General features: G+C 45.8%; 2 protein-coding genes across 11 annotated transcripts; one reads left to right on the forward strand and one right to left on the reverse strand.

Moving 5' to 3' along the window:
- Window positions 1-3,462: 3,462 nt before the first annotated feature.
- LOC123165336 (uncharacterized) lies at window positions 3,463-7,482 on the forward strand. The gene is made up of 2 exons (XM_044582969.1): window positions 3,463-3,903; window positions 5,598-7,482. Exons 1-2 carry the CDS (start codon window positions 3,721-3,723, stop codon window positions 6,258-6,260), a joined length of 846 nt encoding a protein of 281 aa, XP_044438904.1. The 5' UTR covers window positions 3,463-3,720; the 3' UTR covers window positions 6,261-7,482.
- Window positions 7,483-10,729: 3,247 nt separating this feature from the next.
- Window positions 10,730-14,967, reverse strand: LOC123180325 (uncharacterized). 10 transcript variants are annotated; one of them, XR_006490880.1, is made up of 7 exons: window positions 14,307-14,967; window positions 13,950-14,068; window positions 13,133-13,188; window positions 12,782-12,904; window positions 12,433-12,523; window positions 11,378-12,078; window positions 10,730-11,152 (listed from the first exon to the last, which is right to left on the reverse strand). XR_006490880.1 is itself a non-coding variant. In XM_044592352.1 (3 exons), the coding sequence occupies exons 1-2, from the start codon at window positions 14,822-14,824 to the stop codon at window positions 14,059-14,061; spliced, it is 528 nt and encodes a 175-aa protein (XP_044448287.1). In that variant the 5' UTR covers window positions 14,825-14,946; the 3' UTR covers window positions 13,115-13,188; window positions 13,950-14,058. The 10 variants fall into 10 exon arrangements, 1 of the variants encoding a protein (XP_044448287.1); XR_006490879.1 differs by having other exon boundaries at window positions 11,429-12,078; window positions 14,307-14,965; XR_006490883.1 differs by having other exon boundaries at window positions 11,378-11,506; window positions 14,307-14,964.
- Window positions 14,968-15,560: the final 593 nt, after the last annotated feature.

Consider the following 15,560-nt stretch of genomic DNA (forward strand, 5'->3'; position numbering starts at 1 on the left):
TTGTGGCATGGGGATTGGAGAGGGAAACCACCAACCGGTCCCACGCAAGTAAGATGCCACCGCGTGTACCGTCCGCTGGCACATAGTAGAAATCCTCGAATCTATTCCCAAGGCACTGTTTTACAATTTGAGCCGTCACTTCCTCCAACTTCGTCTCCTGGAGACAAACGATGCTAACATGAGCCGACCTAGCTACCTGGCAAACAGCCGCACGACGTGCCGAAGCATTTAGCCCACGCACATTCCACACCAACATCTTCGGGGGATGTGAAGCCATGTGAAAAGCCCACAACCACCGCCCATGACACCCCTACTGGGCCGGCACCACCTCGACATCGTCCACAATCATGGGCAGGACCGACGCGTCCCAGCCAAGCAGGGCCAAGATGGCCTGAACGTGGCTATCCAGCAGAGGCTTGTCGAAGAGCTCCACGTAGGCGTTTAAAGCCTCATCCGAAATCACATCTCCCTCATTCGCAAGACACAGCTTCCTGATGATTACCGCCTGTTGCCTTGAGGCCTTTGAGCCCCTGTCACCTTTAGCCAGTCTCACGCTACGCCTCGGGGAAGAAACCGGAGGCCTCTTCTTCCTTGGGCGCCGCTGCTTCTTCAGCCCTTCTCTGCCCCACGGCGCCGGAAACAGCGGAGAGATGGCTTGCCTCAGTTCCGTGCATAGCTGTGCAATTCTCTCCTCAGGGAACTGCTGAACTACGGTCTGGCCCGCGGTTGGCGTAGTCGAACTTGCCGGCACAGCGTTCCCATCTCCCTGCTCCGATAAGCTGACGAGAAACCAACCGTCCCGGTTGCATGGGCGCGTCCCATCCGCATGCAGCACTGGTCCCACCGCCTCAGAAGCATCTCCCAACGACTCTCCCGGGCTAGCCAAAAGCAGGCTGTCAAAATCCGTACTATCCCCCTCGGGCTGCGACAGGAGCTGGCCCACGTCTTCTGTCCGTATCTCACCTTCCGCCACCTGCAAAGCGAGATCCCATTGGCCAATCCTGACAGAGGGTGGTCCGCCCGTCCCCACCAGCGGAGACAGCTGCAGGCCCCTGCGCCTAGATACACCAACCGGCGACTGGTCCAACCCACCGGCCGCACATTCCAGCGAGGCCGATTCGCTCCATCCCCGCAGCCCCACCAAATCCTCCTAGGATTCACACCACTACCGGCCGAGGGCGGATCCCAACAGCCCACCGATTCATCCAGCTGTCCACCTGCTGCCTGGCCATCCACGCTGACCGAGTCAAGCGTCCCGACCGGACCTGCTCCCGTGACCACAGCAACCGCTCCATCAGCTGCACCCGGGGCCACCACCCGCCTTTGCTGACCAGCCTCGCCACTGGTTTGAACCTGCCTCGTCGGCGACGGAGCCGAAGCCGCCGAGGAGCCCACGTCATACTCAGCCTGCGAGCCCCGGCCCTCCCGGTCTGCACGCGTCCCACCGCCCGGACCATCATCGCCGCCTCTGCCCTCCGCAGGGGAAGGAGGTGACGCCGGCGGCGGAGGAGGGGCATCCACCTGTGGCCCTAAACGGATGGCAACAGCCTCTTGGACGATCCAGATCGGGTACCACAGCGCATCATCCACCCCAGCACGGACCAAGGCGCGCTCACTCCTCCGATCAGCCTTTTCTACCACCAAGATCCTCTTAGATGGAATCCTGGCCAGATAGTCCGTACGCAAACACACCCGAAAGCCAGCCATGTCGCTCCGGGCCTCCGTCGCCGCCGCCACCTTGACCACCAGCCCCAGACCAGGAAGAAGCACGTCAGCAGTCCGCCAGGTCCAGGCATTCACCGGCACGCCGCGAAGGGCTAAAGGGATGACGAATGGCATGGAGATCCCCGTAGCCTGCGTGTGGCGCGACCAAGGCTTGAAGAGAAGGTCGAACTGATCCGTACCCGCCCGACCACGCCGGAGCAACCTGTTCCTCAACTCCTCCAAGCGACAAAGGACGAGAAAATCCTCCAGAAAGAATTCCCTGATCGACATGTCCAAGGGTGCAAGGTCGAATTCCTCCACAATCACGCCAGCCGCCGCCGCGAGGTGCGCGGCCTGGTGCGAACCGACCACGGTGACCACGACCGCCCTGGCGAGCTCCTCCTCCATCGCGCGCACATCTGGGCCGGTCTCCAAGAAGCAGCAGTCCACCTGATCCTCCCGAACCACCTGCGAAGCCCCAGATCCCGCCCCGAGCGAGACCGCCGGCGCGAACGGCACCGCAAAGCCCGGGCCTTGCACGCTCGCAACCGAGTCACCACGGACAACCTGGCTCCACGGGATCCCCAGCCGAACCGCGCCAGCCGAAGGAGGGCCCGGCGGGGGGTGGCAGGAGCGACCTCATAGTCGGGGACGAGGGCGACGAAGGGATCGACGCGAGCGGCTGCGGCCGGCGCGAATCCATCGGAGCGGGGCGCGAGGGGGAAGGGGGCGATGACGGAGAGCCGGCGGGGGCCGCGGCAGATCCACGGGGGAAGAGCTACGCGGACGAGGGCGGGGAGCAGAGCAATCCCTGGAGATGTGGCCGACCTCGCCACAGCGCACACAGAGCGGCGGGTTCATGCACATGGCGGAGATGTGCTCCTCACTCCCACAGTTGTAGCAGCAGCCAATCAGCATCGCCGGGATGCGACCACGCGACGTCCTGGAGGAGGGAAGAACGTCGGGCCACCTGCCCGGAGGGGAGCGCCTGGCTGGGCGCGGAGGGGACATGGGACGCACCATCGGCCATCTACGACTGGCACGGGTCTGCCAACCCGAGCGGGCAGCCGCCGGCCGCGCCGCCGGGCGCAACGGCACGTCGCGCACGATAGGGCCATGCGTGGTGCCCACCACTGTTCATGGTGTAATTTGGCTAGTAGTTTGTTGATAGGCCAAATTAATTAGTGGTCATCCAAGCTAATCAGTTACTATTTTGTTTAAAGATTGCAACAGGAATTTTCATGGACAAGAGGATACTTGGGACATGTCCTAACCAGACTCAGGGTATCTCGGAGTTACCACAATGCTACCTAGGACAAGTCCTAACAAGGATCAAAGGTCAAAGCTGAAGATTGCAATGCTATGGATGGAGTTACACAGAGGGAAAGTGCAACATGCAGAAATACACGTGAAGAGTGGAGAAATATGATTCATAAGTGATCGCCATTATGTGTTGTGATTAGCGACGTTGCCGAAATAGTTTATTTATAAAAGGCAAGGCAAGGAGTGCTTATACTGTGAATATGGCCAAGAGGGGTTGCCATGCAGGTTAGCTATACGTGTTAGCTGGCCGATTAAAAACGTAAAGTGATATATATGGTAGTCGTGCTATACATGGTAATCCAATTAAGATGGCCAGATTCTAGTCGGTTTAGCTTTGGAATTGTTTTCGTATACGCCAAGTCCAGCGTGCCAATATAAATTTAAGGCCGTGGCCGATTGAGAAGAGACCAATCAATTTATCCAACGAAACCAATCTGTTTTTTCACCTATGTTTTATCTATCGTTCTTTTCCTACTGAGCCCTAGCAGCCCTAGGGTTTGGTTCATCTTTGCCATTTTGTGCTGAAAAGCGGCCGTCCCTCCTCTACGAAAGCGAGGGGATCTTTGTTGCTTTGCTCGGAAAGCAATCGTTCGTCGTCACGAAAATACGACGGTTATCGTGCTGTCGCGCTGCAATTTTGCGTGGCAACACAATTGGCGACTCCGCTGGGACGGCAAGAAGAAGAAGCACACGATGAGTACCGAGTCCAGGAACGGGAGCGACATCGACCCGGAGAACGTCATCGCCGTCACACTCGACGATCTGTCGGAAGATGATCGGCGCGAGCTTGAACAAGAGATTAAGAAAGAGATGGCTGAGCGACTAAAATTGCAGTTGACTGGATACCGCAAGACAAGCATCGGCATCGTCAAGAAGGTACATGTGTCGAACCCTTCAGATTCGATCAACACCGAGGTAAAAAGAGTCAACCGGCAAAATTTCTAATCCAATTGATGTGTGTGTAGCTACTAAGTACGATTCTGATGTGAAAACTATGACACACACAATTACTCGATCAGTAGCTAATAGAATTGAAGAATTTAAGGAGCAGCTTCATAAAGATCTTGCAAATAATTTACCTAGTCATGTTCGGTCATTAGTGCTGCAAATCAATTATGGATATTCTGAGAAAACGCTGATGCCACTACAAAATACAGGATTCATTAACTTTCCTAGTAATATTCATACACATGGTGCATCGGTTAATAACGTTGTGCAGCCCAATGTTCCTTTAAATAGCGATCAAGGTGGTCGGAACTATGTGAGCAGTTCGGCTAATAATTTTATGCCTAGCATAGCTGCTCCTACTGTCTCAACTTCGGTTCCACAAAATCACAACAGCAATAACCGAAGTGCTAGTTCTAATCCTAGTTTGCAACAACTTTGTTATCCAACTGTAGAATATAGTACACCACCGTTGTTGACTATCAGTACCGGGATTCCGTGCGGGCCGGTACCCGATTCATATTTTAATGGGTCTCCGTTGCAAGCATCACAAGCTCAAATTTCTTTGCCGGAGTTTCCATCACGTGCTAGCGTTCCATCTGCTCCACAAACTAGTTCTCTACAGCTGAATGATAGTTTTAAGGATAAGCTTGCTAGTATATTAAGAGAATTCGGTTTAGAACCAAAGAGTAAAGCGCGTGCATATCAAAAACCATACCCTGATTACTTCGATTCAACGGCTTATCCTCGCGATTTTAGAATTCCTGACTTTGTTAGGTTTACAGGGGAAGATGGTAGATCCACTTTCGAGCATATCGGATAATTTTTAGCCCAATGTTGTGATATTGGCACATCGGACGTTTATAGGATTAAATTATTTCCGTTGTCTTTGTCCGGTATTGCGTTTACTTGGTTTACATCGCTTGCTCCTAATTCTATTTCAACATGGGCACAATTGGAGCAAAAATTTCATGAGTACTTTTATAGCGGTGAAACAGAACTTCGGCTTTCAGATTTAACTATGGTTAGGAAGAAATATAATGAGCACGTTCATGATTATATTAGGAGGTTTAGGGATGTCAAAAACCGATGTTTCAGCTTGACCATAGCCGAAAAGGATTTAGCCGATCTTCCCTTTTCGGGTCTTCTCACTCATATTAAGGATAAACTAGAAGGGCAAGAATTTTTAGATGTTAATCAAGTTTTGCAGAAGGCTTTGGCGCAAGAAAACCGGACTAAGGGGATTAAACAATATAGTCGGTTTGAAGATAATATTGATAATGAGGAGGATAATCATGTAGGTAATGCCTTCGATTATGATAGTAATTCAGCTAGTAAAGTTTACTTTAATATATGTGTAGCCGAATGGATTCCAGCGCCAAAGTCAAAACCCTTTGCATGTTCTGCTTTGAAACCCACACCTGCTAGAAGAGATGGAACTAAATACACTTTTGATGTTAGTAAGTGTGATAGAATTTTTTTATATGTTACTGCAAAATAAATTAATTAGAGTGAGAGAGGGTCATGTAATTCCACCTACAGAAGAGTTGGGTAGGAGAGCTTATTGCAAGTGGCACAATTCTTTCTCTCATGCTACTAATGATTGTAACATGTTTCGTCAACAGGTGCAATCGGCCATTAATGAAGAACGATTGACGTTTACAGAAAGTTCTAAGATGAAGCTCGATAGTGACGCTTTTCCTATCAATGTGGTCAAGCTTGAGAGTAAGAAAATGCTTATTCGGTCGGATCAGGCCGAATTCGCAAGAAAGAAAAATGTCGTTGATGATAATGCTTCTCCAAGGATGATCAAACAAAAAAATCCAGAAGTAGGAGTTTGGAAAGTCAATGGAAGAAGGAAACAAGCTCCAAGACCAAAGCCGCCAGTTAGCATGTTGTTGGAGAAGTACACCTCACGCAAGACCAGCAATGTGTTTAACCGGCTTGGAGATAATAAACGTCTTAGATCTCCTTCTGGACCTGGCGGTCATGAGCAATGGCAAAGAAATTTATATGACCAGCAGCCCTATATTGCAATGGAGCCGACGTATTGGGTTGTGCACCTCCTATGTACCCGCAGTTTCCTCCATGGGGTTTTAATCCTTGGGTGTCATATCCTACAGTGCCAGGTTATTTTCACCCAAAATGGGTTCTGCCGAGGCCTATGTTCAGAGCAAACATACATGAGAAAAGGGCTCGGCTCAATGAGGCAGCTAGATCATGTGATGCAATTGTTGTCCAAAGGGACCGGTCATTGGTACGGAGTGCATATGGTGAAGTTCATATAGGTGGTCAAAAATTTATGTGGGTGCCAATCAATCGTAGAAGTGATGCAAAAGCACATGATGGGACTGTGCGTGGCTGCACCAAGATTAGCGCAATAAAAGATAATAGTTTACAAGATGATTTGCAGCCTAGTGTGCAGACACATGTAGACAAGAAAATTGTACGTACTAGTGAGTTGGTTGATGCATCTGCTGATGAATTTACTAGAGACAGTGGGAAAATTGAAGCCATAGGTACAGAGAGAATAGTGATGGCGTGAAGTTGCAACAAACCGTCCGACGTAATCAATTTGAAAAGGAAACTAATTTTGGACAGAGCAAAGAATTCATTGTATCCTCATGTACTAACCAACGGTCTAAATCGGCAAGCTCATATGCTGATTTATTCATGGGAGGTTGTGGCCCAGGAGCGTCCAAAAATTTCAAATCTAGCACTAATTTGGATTTAAGCAATGTACGCGGCCAGAAATTTAAAGCTAGTAATGGACATGATCAGCGGAGAGGTATTTCGGCCAGAGATAAAATATTTGCCATAAAAGCAGAAGTACGTCAGTACAGGCTGAGAGACTCGGGGGGCAACAGAATTAAGTCAGCTGCACCAGAGACTAAACCAAGACCTTGGTGGTGTCCAACGGGACTCACACACACTCAGAAACGACGTGTGTAGAGACTACGGGCATTTGAAATGAAGGAAGAGACAGTCGAGAAGAAGCGCTTGTTCGATCAGGAAAAACCAATGGTGCCGAAAATGACATGGAGGGAGAAGCACATTGTGGGGGAGAAGTTGCCCAAAGCTCCCAATGGTAAATATTCAAAAAAGTATTGTCATAGCATGTCCAAGAAAACATGAGATAATGTGGCCGATATGTTATTGCAAGTATCGCCCTAAGTAAAATTGGCCGATATAATTTTTGAAATATCGCCCTAAGCAACTATATGGCTGATGAAGTTATCGACATTGTCGTAAGGAATAATATGTTTTTGGTGAATACAATTATACCAAAAACAGGGGGGCATGTGTTCATGGTGTAATTTGGCTAGTAGTTTGTTGATAGGCCAAATTAATTAGTGGTCATCCAAGCTAATCAGTTACTATTTTGTTTAAAGATTGCAACAGGAATTTTCATGGACAAGAGGATACTTGGGACATGTCCTAACCAGACTCAGGGCATCTCGGAGTTACCACAATGCTACCTAGGACAAGTCCTAACAAGGATCAGAGGTCAAAGCTGAAGATTGCAATGCTATGGATGGAGTTACACAGAAGGAAAGTGCAACATGCAGAAATACACGTAAAGAGTGGAGAAATATGATTCATAAGTGATCGCCATTATGTGTTGTGATTAGCGACGTTGCCGGAATATTTTATTCATAAAAGGCAAGGCAAGGAGTGCTTATGCTGTGAATATGGCCAAGAGGGGTTGCCATGCAGGTTAGCTATACGTGTTAGCTGGCCGATTAAAAACGTAAAGTGATATATATGGTAATCGTGCTATACATGGTAATCCAATTAAGATGGCCAGATTCTAGTCGATTTAGCTTTGGAATTGTTTTCGTATACGCCAAATCCAGCGTGCCAATATAAATGTAAGGCCGTGGCCGATTGAGAAGAGATCAATCGATCTATTCAACGAAACCAATCTGTTTTTTCACCTATGTTTTATCTATCGTTCTTTTCCTACTGAGCCCTAGCAGCCCTAGGGTTTGGTTCATCTTTGCCGTTTTGCGCTGAAAAGCGGTCGTCCCTCCTCTACGAAACAGAGGGGATCTTTGTTGCTTTGCTCGGAAAGCAATCGTTCGTCGTCACGAAAGTACGACGGTTATCGTGTTGTCGCGCTGCAATTTTGCGTGGCAACAACCACATCTGGCACCACGAGCAGGGAGCGTAGCTGCGGCCGCGGCGGAGGGGAAGGCGGACGAGCGGACGAAGGCGACTCCGAGGAAGCCCCAGACAGCGAGACCCGGTCGGCCATGGTGGACACCGGCTCCGGAGTGGAAGACCGGCGGGAGAGGATGGGCGTCGGGGCCGGAGTAGCCGCCGGCGCGGAGAGGAGCGGGGGAGCTCAGGAGAGGAGAGGAGAGAGAATGACCACTCACCTTACACTATCAATGCCTTCGTTTACATGCGCGCCTCTAACTTATAGTTCCATTACATCACAGACTCAATATTATAAGCTCGAAGATAAGAATCACTGAGGTTATCTCAACTACCGACTGGTGGTACATGGGATGCCAAATATGCTGGAGAAAAATACTAAAAGAGGGAAACATATACAGGAAACATATACAGGTGCCATATATGCACTGAACCAACTCCGTTTCCAAGGTATGTTTTCTATGTTATGGTTTTGCAGTCAATTAAGAAAATTAGCATAATCAAATGAATATGCACCCATATTTGTAGGTACAAAATATGTGCACGTCCAGTAGTCAGTAGATTTGCTAGCCTATAGCAGTGAGATGGTGCAAAGCGTCAGATATGCCATGTTCACATTGATTTTTCCTTCAATTCTAACTACTACTCCCTCCATCCCAACATATAAGAACGTTTTTTACACTAGCATAATATTAAAAACGTTCTTATATTTTGGGACAGAGGGAGTAGAAAGTTTTGGGCGTTTCCTTATGCAGAATCCATCTTATACCTTGCACTGTTGGCTCCCTTCCCTGGACACAATTAATCCCTGTATTATACGGTGCCATAAATTTCAGAGAATCATGCTGGCATGTTCATCATTCAATAATATATTTGATGGCTCACTTTGGTAAAAAAAAGTCTTCCCCTGTTTCATCACATAATTTGTACACAAATCATGGTGAGCTTATTGTTGGCACACTTTCTTGCCTTCAAAATACAATTTCTACGAAAATGGAAATGGCGTACCTTTTTTTATTCAGAATGACGCATTCACCTGAGACTTATTAATGCTATATCCCCATAGGCAACAAATAATGTCAGTCTCCAGTAGTGCCAATTATTTCTCCTATCCGTACCTCATTTTTGAGATGCACTTCCATGTTTGTGAGACCAATTCCATCAAGGTTTTAATTACCATGTCTGCTACTCCCTCCATTCCTAAATGTAAGTCTTTGTAGAGCTTAGACTATGAACCACATACGGATGCATATAGATGTATTTTAAGTGGAGATTCATTCATTTTGCTCCGTATGTAGTCCACCTAGTGGAATCTCAACAAAGACTTATATTTAGGAACGGAGGGAGTATTTATTGTACTTTGTTGAAATTTAGGGGAAAGGGGAAAGGATTCTTAAACTTTGGTTTGGCCAAATTTAGGAAACACCGATGTTTGGTTTCCTGTTCAGCGAAAAGGGCCAGTTCTATTTTCTGGATTTGACAGAAATTCAATCACTTTTTTAGGAATTTGGCTGAAACAATTAAACTCTTATTTCCTTTTGGATCGAGTTGAGGTGTCACTATTTTTTCACTGAATGTAAATATGTTGGTCCTCACGGAAGTCACCGGAATTTTGGATTCTTTTGAATAAAGTTTCTTGGTAAAAGAGCACTCTGCTTCAGTGCAGTTCAACATCCAGAAAGACAGGGCATTGGTCAGGGTTCAGTGTAGTTGTCGAAATGGTACCGAGAATAGCCATGTGATCTCAATACCAGTTTAGCACTAGGGTCTCCAAATGGTACCGTGCATAGCAACAGTATCCAGAATTAGAGTATAGAAGCGCTTACTGTAGTAACCTAACTTCTTTTGTAATCGGCAGTGACCTAGATTTAGTTAGTTCAGCGGTAAGTATAGAGTATGATTTATCAGAAGAGCACCATGGCAACATTTCTCCCATGTGCACAAAGCTGCTGTCAGTTTTACCAGGGGACTGGAAGCCTTCAATCTCTGTCCAATTGTTCTGAGAACTAGTTGACTAGTTGCGCCAAATGGCGCAGAGACCCGCTAAAGCCATGTTATCGATGAAAAGAGTTTCACTTTGCAAGGACATATGGCGCAGATACCCGCTGAATCCATGTGTGTTGAAATTTTTTTCCATGTTTTAGTTGGTTTAGTTGTGGGCAAGGACATATGATAACAAAATGTACCCCCTTTAATAGAAAGAAATGGAGACTGTCGTCTACAATGAGATGCGCACACACACATTTTAATTTATCTCTGAGCGAAATGGCGCAGAGTACAATTTGATACCATGGGCGCGTTGAAAATATTTGCATTTTTCAATAACTTTATGTTTGAGCAAGTGCAAAGACCATGTCAAACCCAAAGTGTTGTGAAAATATTTGACTTTGCTATAGAAGTAGGTTTTAGCAACCAGTTAGGGTAGCATGCATATTTTGTTGTCTTGTTCGGGTAACATAGAGCCAAAAAATGGCACAAGGTATATGACATACAACTTTACCGCGAAGATTCCTCGACTTAATTATGTTCAAACACATTTGGAGATCAAACGCATAATTGGTGTCACCTCCCTGAATTAAAACCCAAAACACCTACCTTGTGCAACATGGCCTTTTTCAATGGAAAAAATTATTAGCACAAACATAGTTCAGATGTTACATGTTACATAAGACTTGAGCTTGAGCAACTATCCTGCTATAGGTATATAAATTTCCTAATTTTAATCACAGCAGCAAACAAGAACCTTCCTAAAGGGCAAACTCCCTTATGCCGTGTTGTCCTTTCATCTAACACGGGCAGTGAAACATTTTATCAATGCACAATAAAACATTAAACACACACAATAGTCTAGTTGGGAATCCAAATGATTGACTTTCACACATCAACATACACCCAAATCATAGAAAAGTTGTTCTGTCCGGAAATGGAAAGAACATCAACAAGTGACATGCTCCATCCGCCCTTTGGACTGCTCTTCTCCTCATGCCTCCCCTTCAATCACTCACCATATTAATAACACCTAAATACGAAAACCACTTATGAATTATACTGGCATGCAAAACATTGTATACTGTGAAGCATAGCAATGCCACTAAGTAAGATGGGAATAGTGATATAATTGGTTCAGGTTGCAGCCATCAAAAGCATACCGATAACACGAAGATAAACTAACAATAAATATATCAATGCATGTTCATGACTGAATTCACTCTTTTTCAGCAAAAAAGTAAGAAAATGTAACCACCTTAAGTAAAAAATTAGAATGAGCAAAAGCACTAATATCCATAATACACACATGTACTTTGAAGGTGCTTGTGTCTCATGTAGCACCAAGGCCCGAACCACTATGATACTTCCCAAATTTCTTGAGCATCTAAATATAAAGTAGCAAAGAAGAAAAGAAAAAATTCTAAGTGAGAACAATAGTAATGCTTGACAAACAGTACCATATATGGAAGTTGATACACAAGAAAAGCTAGAAAACAATAGATCAAATTGAAAAATAATGATGCTAATAAAAAATTCATGGACTTTTATCAGCACAACCTGTGCCCCTAGCAACCGCACGGAGTCATCAACCTGCATTGGTTAAGGTGGGCCACATGGTCCAAGCTTAGAATTATGAACCTGAGGGGCAGCCTATGGCTAGCAGAACAACAACAGTTGATGCAAGGCCAGCAATTTTGATTGTTAAATTGGTTAGTTCAACACAAAAAATTAGTAATATGATGTTAATCCATGACAAAGTTAGGAGAATAAAATAGGCATGGTGATAACACGATGCAAGGATCGGACGACCGAACTGGCACAATTGACCAAAATGAGCAAGATCGAACGGCCAGCAAAGATCCAAATCAGGGGAGAGCTGTTAGGTATAAAATTGCTTTCCCTGGCTCATATAAAATTAGACACCCAGGTTGTTCATCAGCTCGTCGAAACAATGGCCTGAAATGAAAAGCTCTTTCTTATGAGCCTGGACAATTATTTCTTCTCTCAGCCACTAAAAATGGTTCAGAACATGATGTTGACATGCTGCAACGTTACATTGTTTTCCGAGTGTGCCAAGATTCTCTATCCCATGCATGCTAGTTAGCCCGACAAAGTAAATTTTTGTTTCGGTACCAAACACCTATCCTTACCCAGCGAAGACCAGTAGTTTGTTTGCTTTGGAAATAAATACGCCCTAAATCATCATGCATAAACTGGTTGAGTTATGGATATGCCGAATGAAAGGTTTAGCTAAATACATTACTATAACACAGTAGTTCTGAAATTATTACATGGAGTAAGCATGCTAACCTTTCCATCCTACATTCCAGTATTTCTTCGACATTCAGACTAAGCTCCTGTCAATTTCAGGCAGGCAAGATAGTTCTTCTCGTGTTTCAACCTGCAAAAATGATTGGATGTACCCTAAGTGCATACAACATGATCTCTGAACACAGTTTTATTCAAAGCATATGAACAAAATATTAATTGGACTAATTGCTGCAATCATGTTCTGAACCTAATCAAGGGAAACAACAACATAGAGCAAAAATCTTCAAATAATCACATGGCCAAAGAGAAGCTATCTATGAATCAAGCTTTCGGTCAAGATGCACCACCAATAAAAAGCATTAGTTTTATAAGGTACAAACAACTGTACCTTGAAGCACAATCAACATGCTGGACCTAGCTCCTAATTCCATTTAGGAATCATCATCTTCATAAAGTAATAAGTAAACTTGGTCATCCATGCACCGACTATAGCCTGGTTGCTAATTTCCACCTATGTCACAAATAAGACAATGTCATGTTCAAACTGAAGGTGAAAGCAGTATACATTCAGTTTCTAATTTATTTTAGTAATAAAAATCTCTATAAAGAAGCAGACCAACCGCTGGAAATAAACTGGCATGGAACTAAATCAGTGTCCACAAAACCATAGATATGCATGCTCATCAAGCATGTCATACATTTTACCAGAATGGAAGCTTAGTTGGTGCTGGTGCCCTACCTCAAGAACCTCCAGCCCACACAACAGAAATCCGTCCATCTTGGCCATGAATTCACCTAAACAGGAAACAAAATAATTTTTTTCCTCAGAAACAGTACACTGAAGAAACAAAATTATGCCAGCTGAACCGATAAGCTCTTATGACTGAACAAAGCCCATCTGCAAACATCATCGTTCTAGGCAAGAAAATAATTGAACAAAGCCCATATGCAATTATGACATCAGTCCCAGTTTGTCACTTTAACTCTTAAGGCTTTAGGTCTCTTGACATATCGATATGATGTATCCATATATATAATCGTAGCATTACACTATAGGCAGATTAAAAGATAGTTTAGACGTATTTTCCAGATTTACCAAGCAATAGACCTGTGCACCATCAACAATGGCATAATTCAGCCCTACAGGTGATCACTAAGATATGCAAAAAAAAGATAGAAAAATGCATAGAAAGCTTGGACTTGAAATATAGAAGATTACCCAGTACCCACTTGGTCTACTGATGGGAAATACACGTACGCATCAACTAAATGCAATCACAGTCAAGTATGATTTCTTCAATCTATTTAGGGTGTTTTTTCACGTACTGTGCAAGTAGCAAGGGGTTGTTCTTTAGTAAACAACATCTCATTAGGTTCAGATGACGCCCATTGACACTATATTGCTAATTTAAGTTAAGTTGTGATCCCAATATTCCTCAATGTGGCATCCAGTATCAGCACGACAGTAAGGCGAAGGCATGACTTCGGAACCAAATAGCAACGCAGCAAAAATAAAATGGCAGTAAGGCAAAGACATGTAAAGATGCAAAGGTTACCTGAACTAACTGGACATGCCAAAATTGACCTGCTCATCTTCAAGTTCTTCCAGCACTGCTACTTCCCGTTCGAGGAGCTCTCTGTATCAGCCACGGGTCGTCATGATGCTCACCTCAGCCTGCAATCCCATAAAATTGAATCTAAGCCTGATGAGTACTTTATCAGTAACTACAGATACATTAACAAGATTAAAGCAGCATACAGAGAGGTCCAAGAAGAAGAAACAAATGCAAGAACAGAAATAGGGAAAAAGAAAAGAAAACTGAGGTGTCTTTATGCCTCGACGAACAGCCGACCTCGGCAGGAGCAGAGGTTAGGAACCAGGGCAGCAGAGGACGGTCAACACAGCGCTATACCTCATCCAGGAGGTGGCCATTACAGTGCGGTAGATGGGGAGGCGTGGTCCGGGCGTCCGGCAGAGATGCCTCCTCTTGATGAAGAGGATGAGACGGCGCCGGCAGAGCATGGGCGGCCGCATCTCGGCCACCATGTGGCACGGACGAGGCATGCCGAGGTGTGCAGGGGGGTCCCATGGCGGCGCTGCCATGGACGCTGAGGTGTGCACGGGGGGTCCCGTGGCGGCGTCGCCATGGACGCTGATGCCTCCTCCAACTTCCTCCTCCATCACCTCCAGCGCATCTCCTTCCTGCTCGTGGCCTTTGCACCCCACGCATGCTGGCCGGCCCACTTCGCCCCTCTTGGATGCCAAGGCGCTGCCCAAGCCATCCACAACGCTGACGAGGCACCGCCCAGGACCGGCCATGAAAGCGCCGATGTGTCGGCCACCATGCGGCTCGGACGAGGCATGCCGCTTGGCGCAGCTGCTGTTCCCCTTCTCCAGGGATCTAAGCAACAGCGGCGTGGTAATCTTCATCGGAGCGGCAGCATCAGAAGCGAGAGGAGGCGGCGGCGGCGGTAGGTCAAGAGATTGGATACGGGGAAGGGAAACCGGAGGCGACCAAGGCTCGTGAGATATTTGAGTCAATTACACCGGTGGTGCTTGAACTTGGCACAAACGGTTACTTTGGTGCTAGAACTTGCGGCATACATCGAACTGGTGTAACAAGTTGGCTCGGACGTGCAAATACGGTGCAAACCTTGGCTGTGTACGCCCGAGCCGCTGATTAGGCGCGCCAACATGGCATGGGTCCCGCCGTAAGTGACCCGAAGGCAGACAGGAGGGCGTGTGGCCAGTTTTTTGCATAAACCCCCTTGAATTATTATTTTCCCAAAAAAAAGCCCTGTCAACGTTGGAAGATAGCATTTCATTTTTTTCGACTTTATAGCCGGTGGGCCCCGTGTGTACATACTGAGAATTGTTAACAAGAAAAAACGGAGGCCTCCACGTCTCGAACGTGCGACCCTTGCCCATGTCACAGTCTGGCTGCTACACCATTCAATCTTCACAACTTCAGATAAATTTTTGTATTCATCAATTTGAATATTAAATATAAGCAGCACATGTATATTTTTCTATTAAATAAACATTTTAAATGTCCATATTTAATAAACAATTTTATATAATAGATGTGTGTATGTTTAAATATTTTTATCTACTAATCATTGTTTGTATGTCTAACACTTATAAAAAATAAATATTTGAACATTAT

The sequence above is a fragment of the Triticum aestivum genome, chromosome 1D (genome assembly GCF_018294505.1).
Source record: "Triticum aestivum cultivar Chinese Spring chromosome 1D, IWGSC CS RefSeq v2.1, whole genome shotgun sequence".
Classification (NCBI taxonomy): Eukaryota; Viridiplantae; Streptophyta; class Magnoliopsida; order Poales; family Poaceae; genus Triticum; species Triticum aestivum.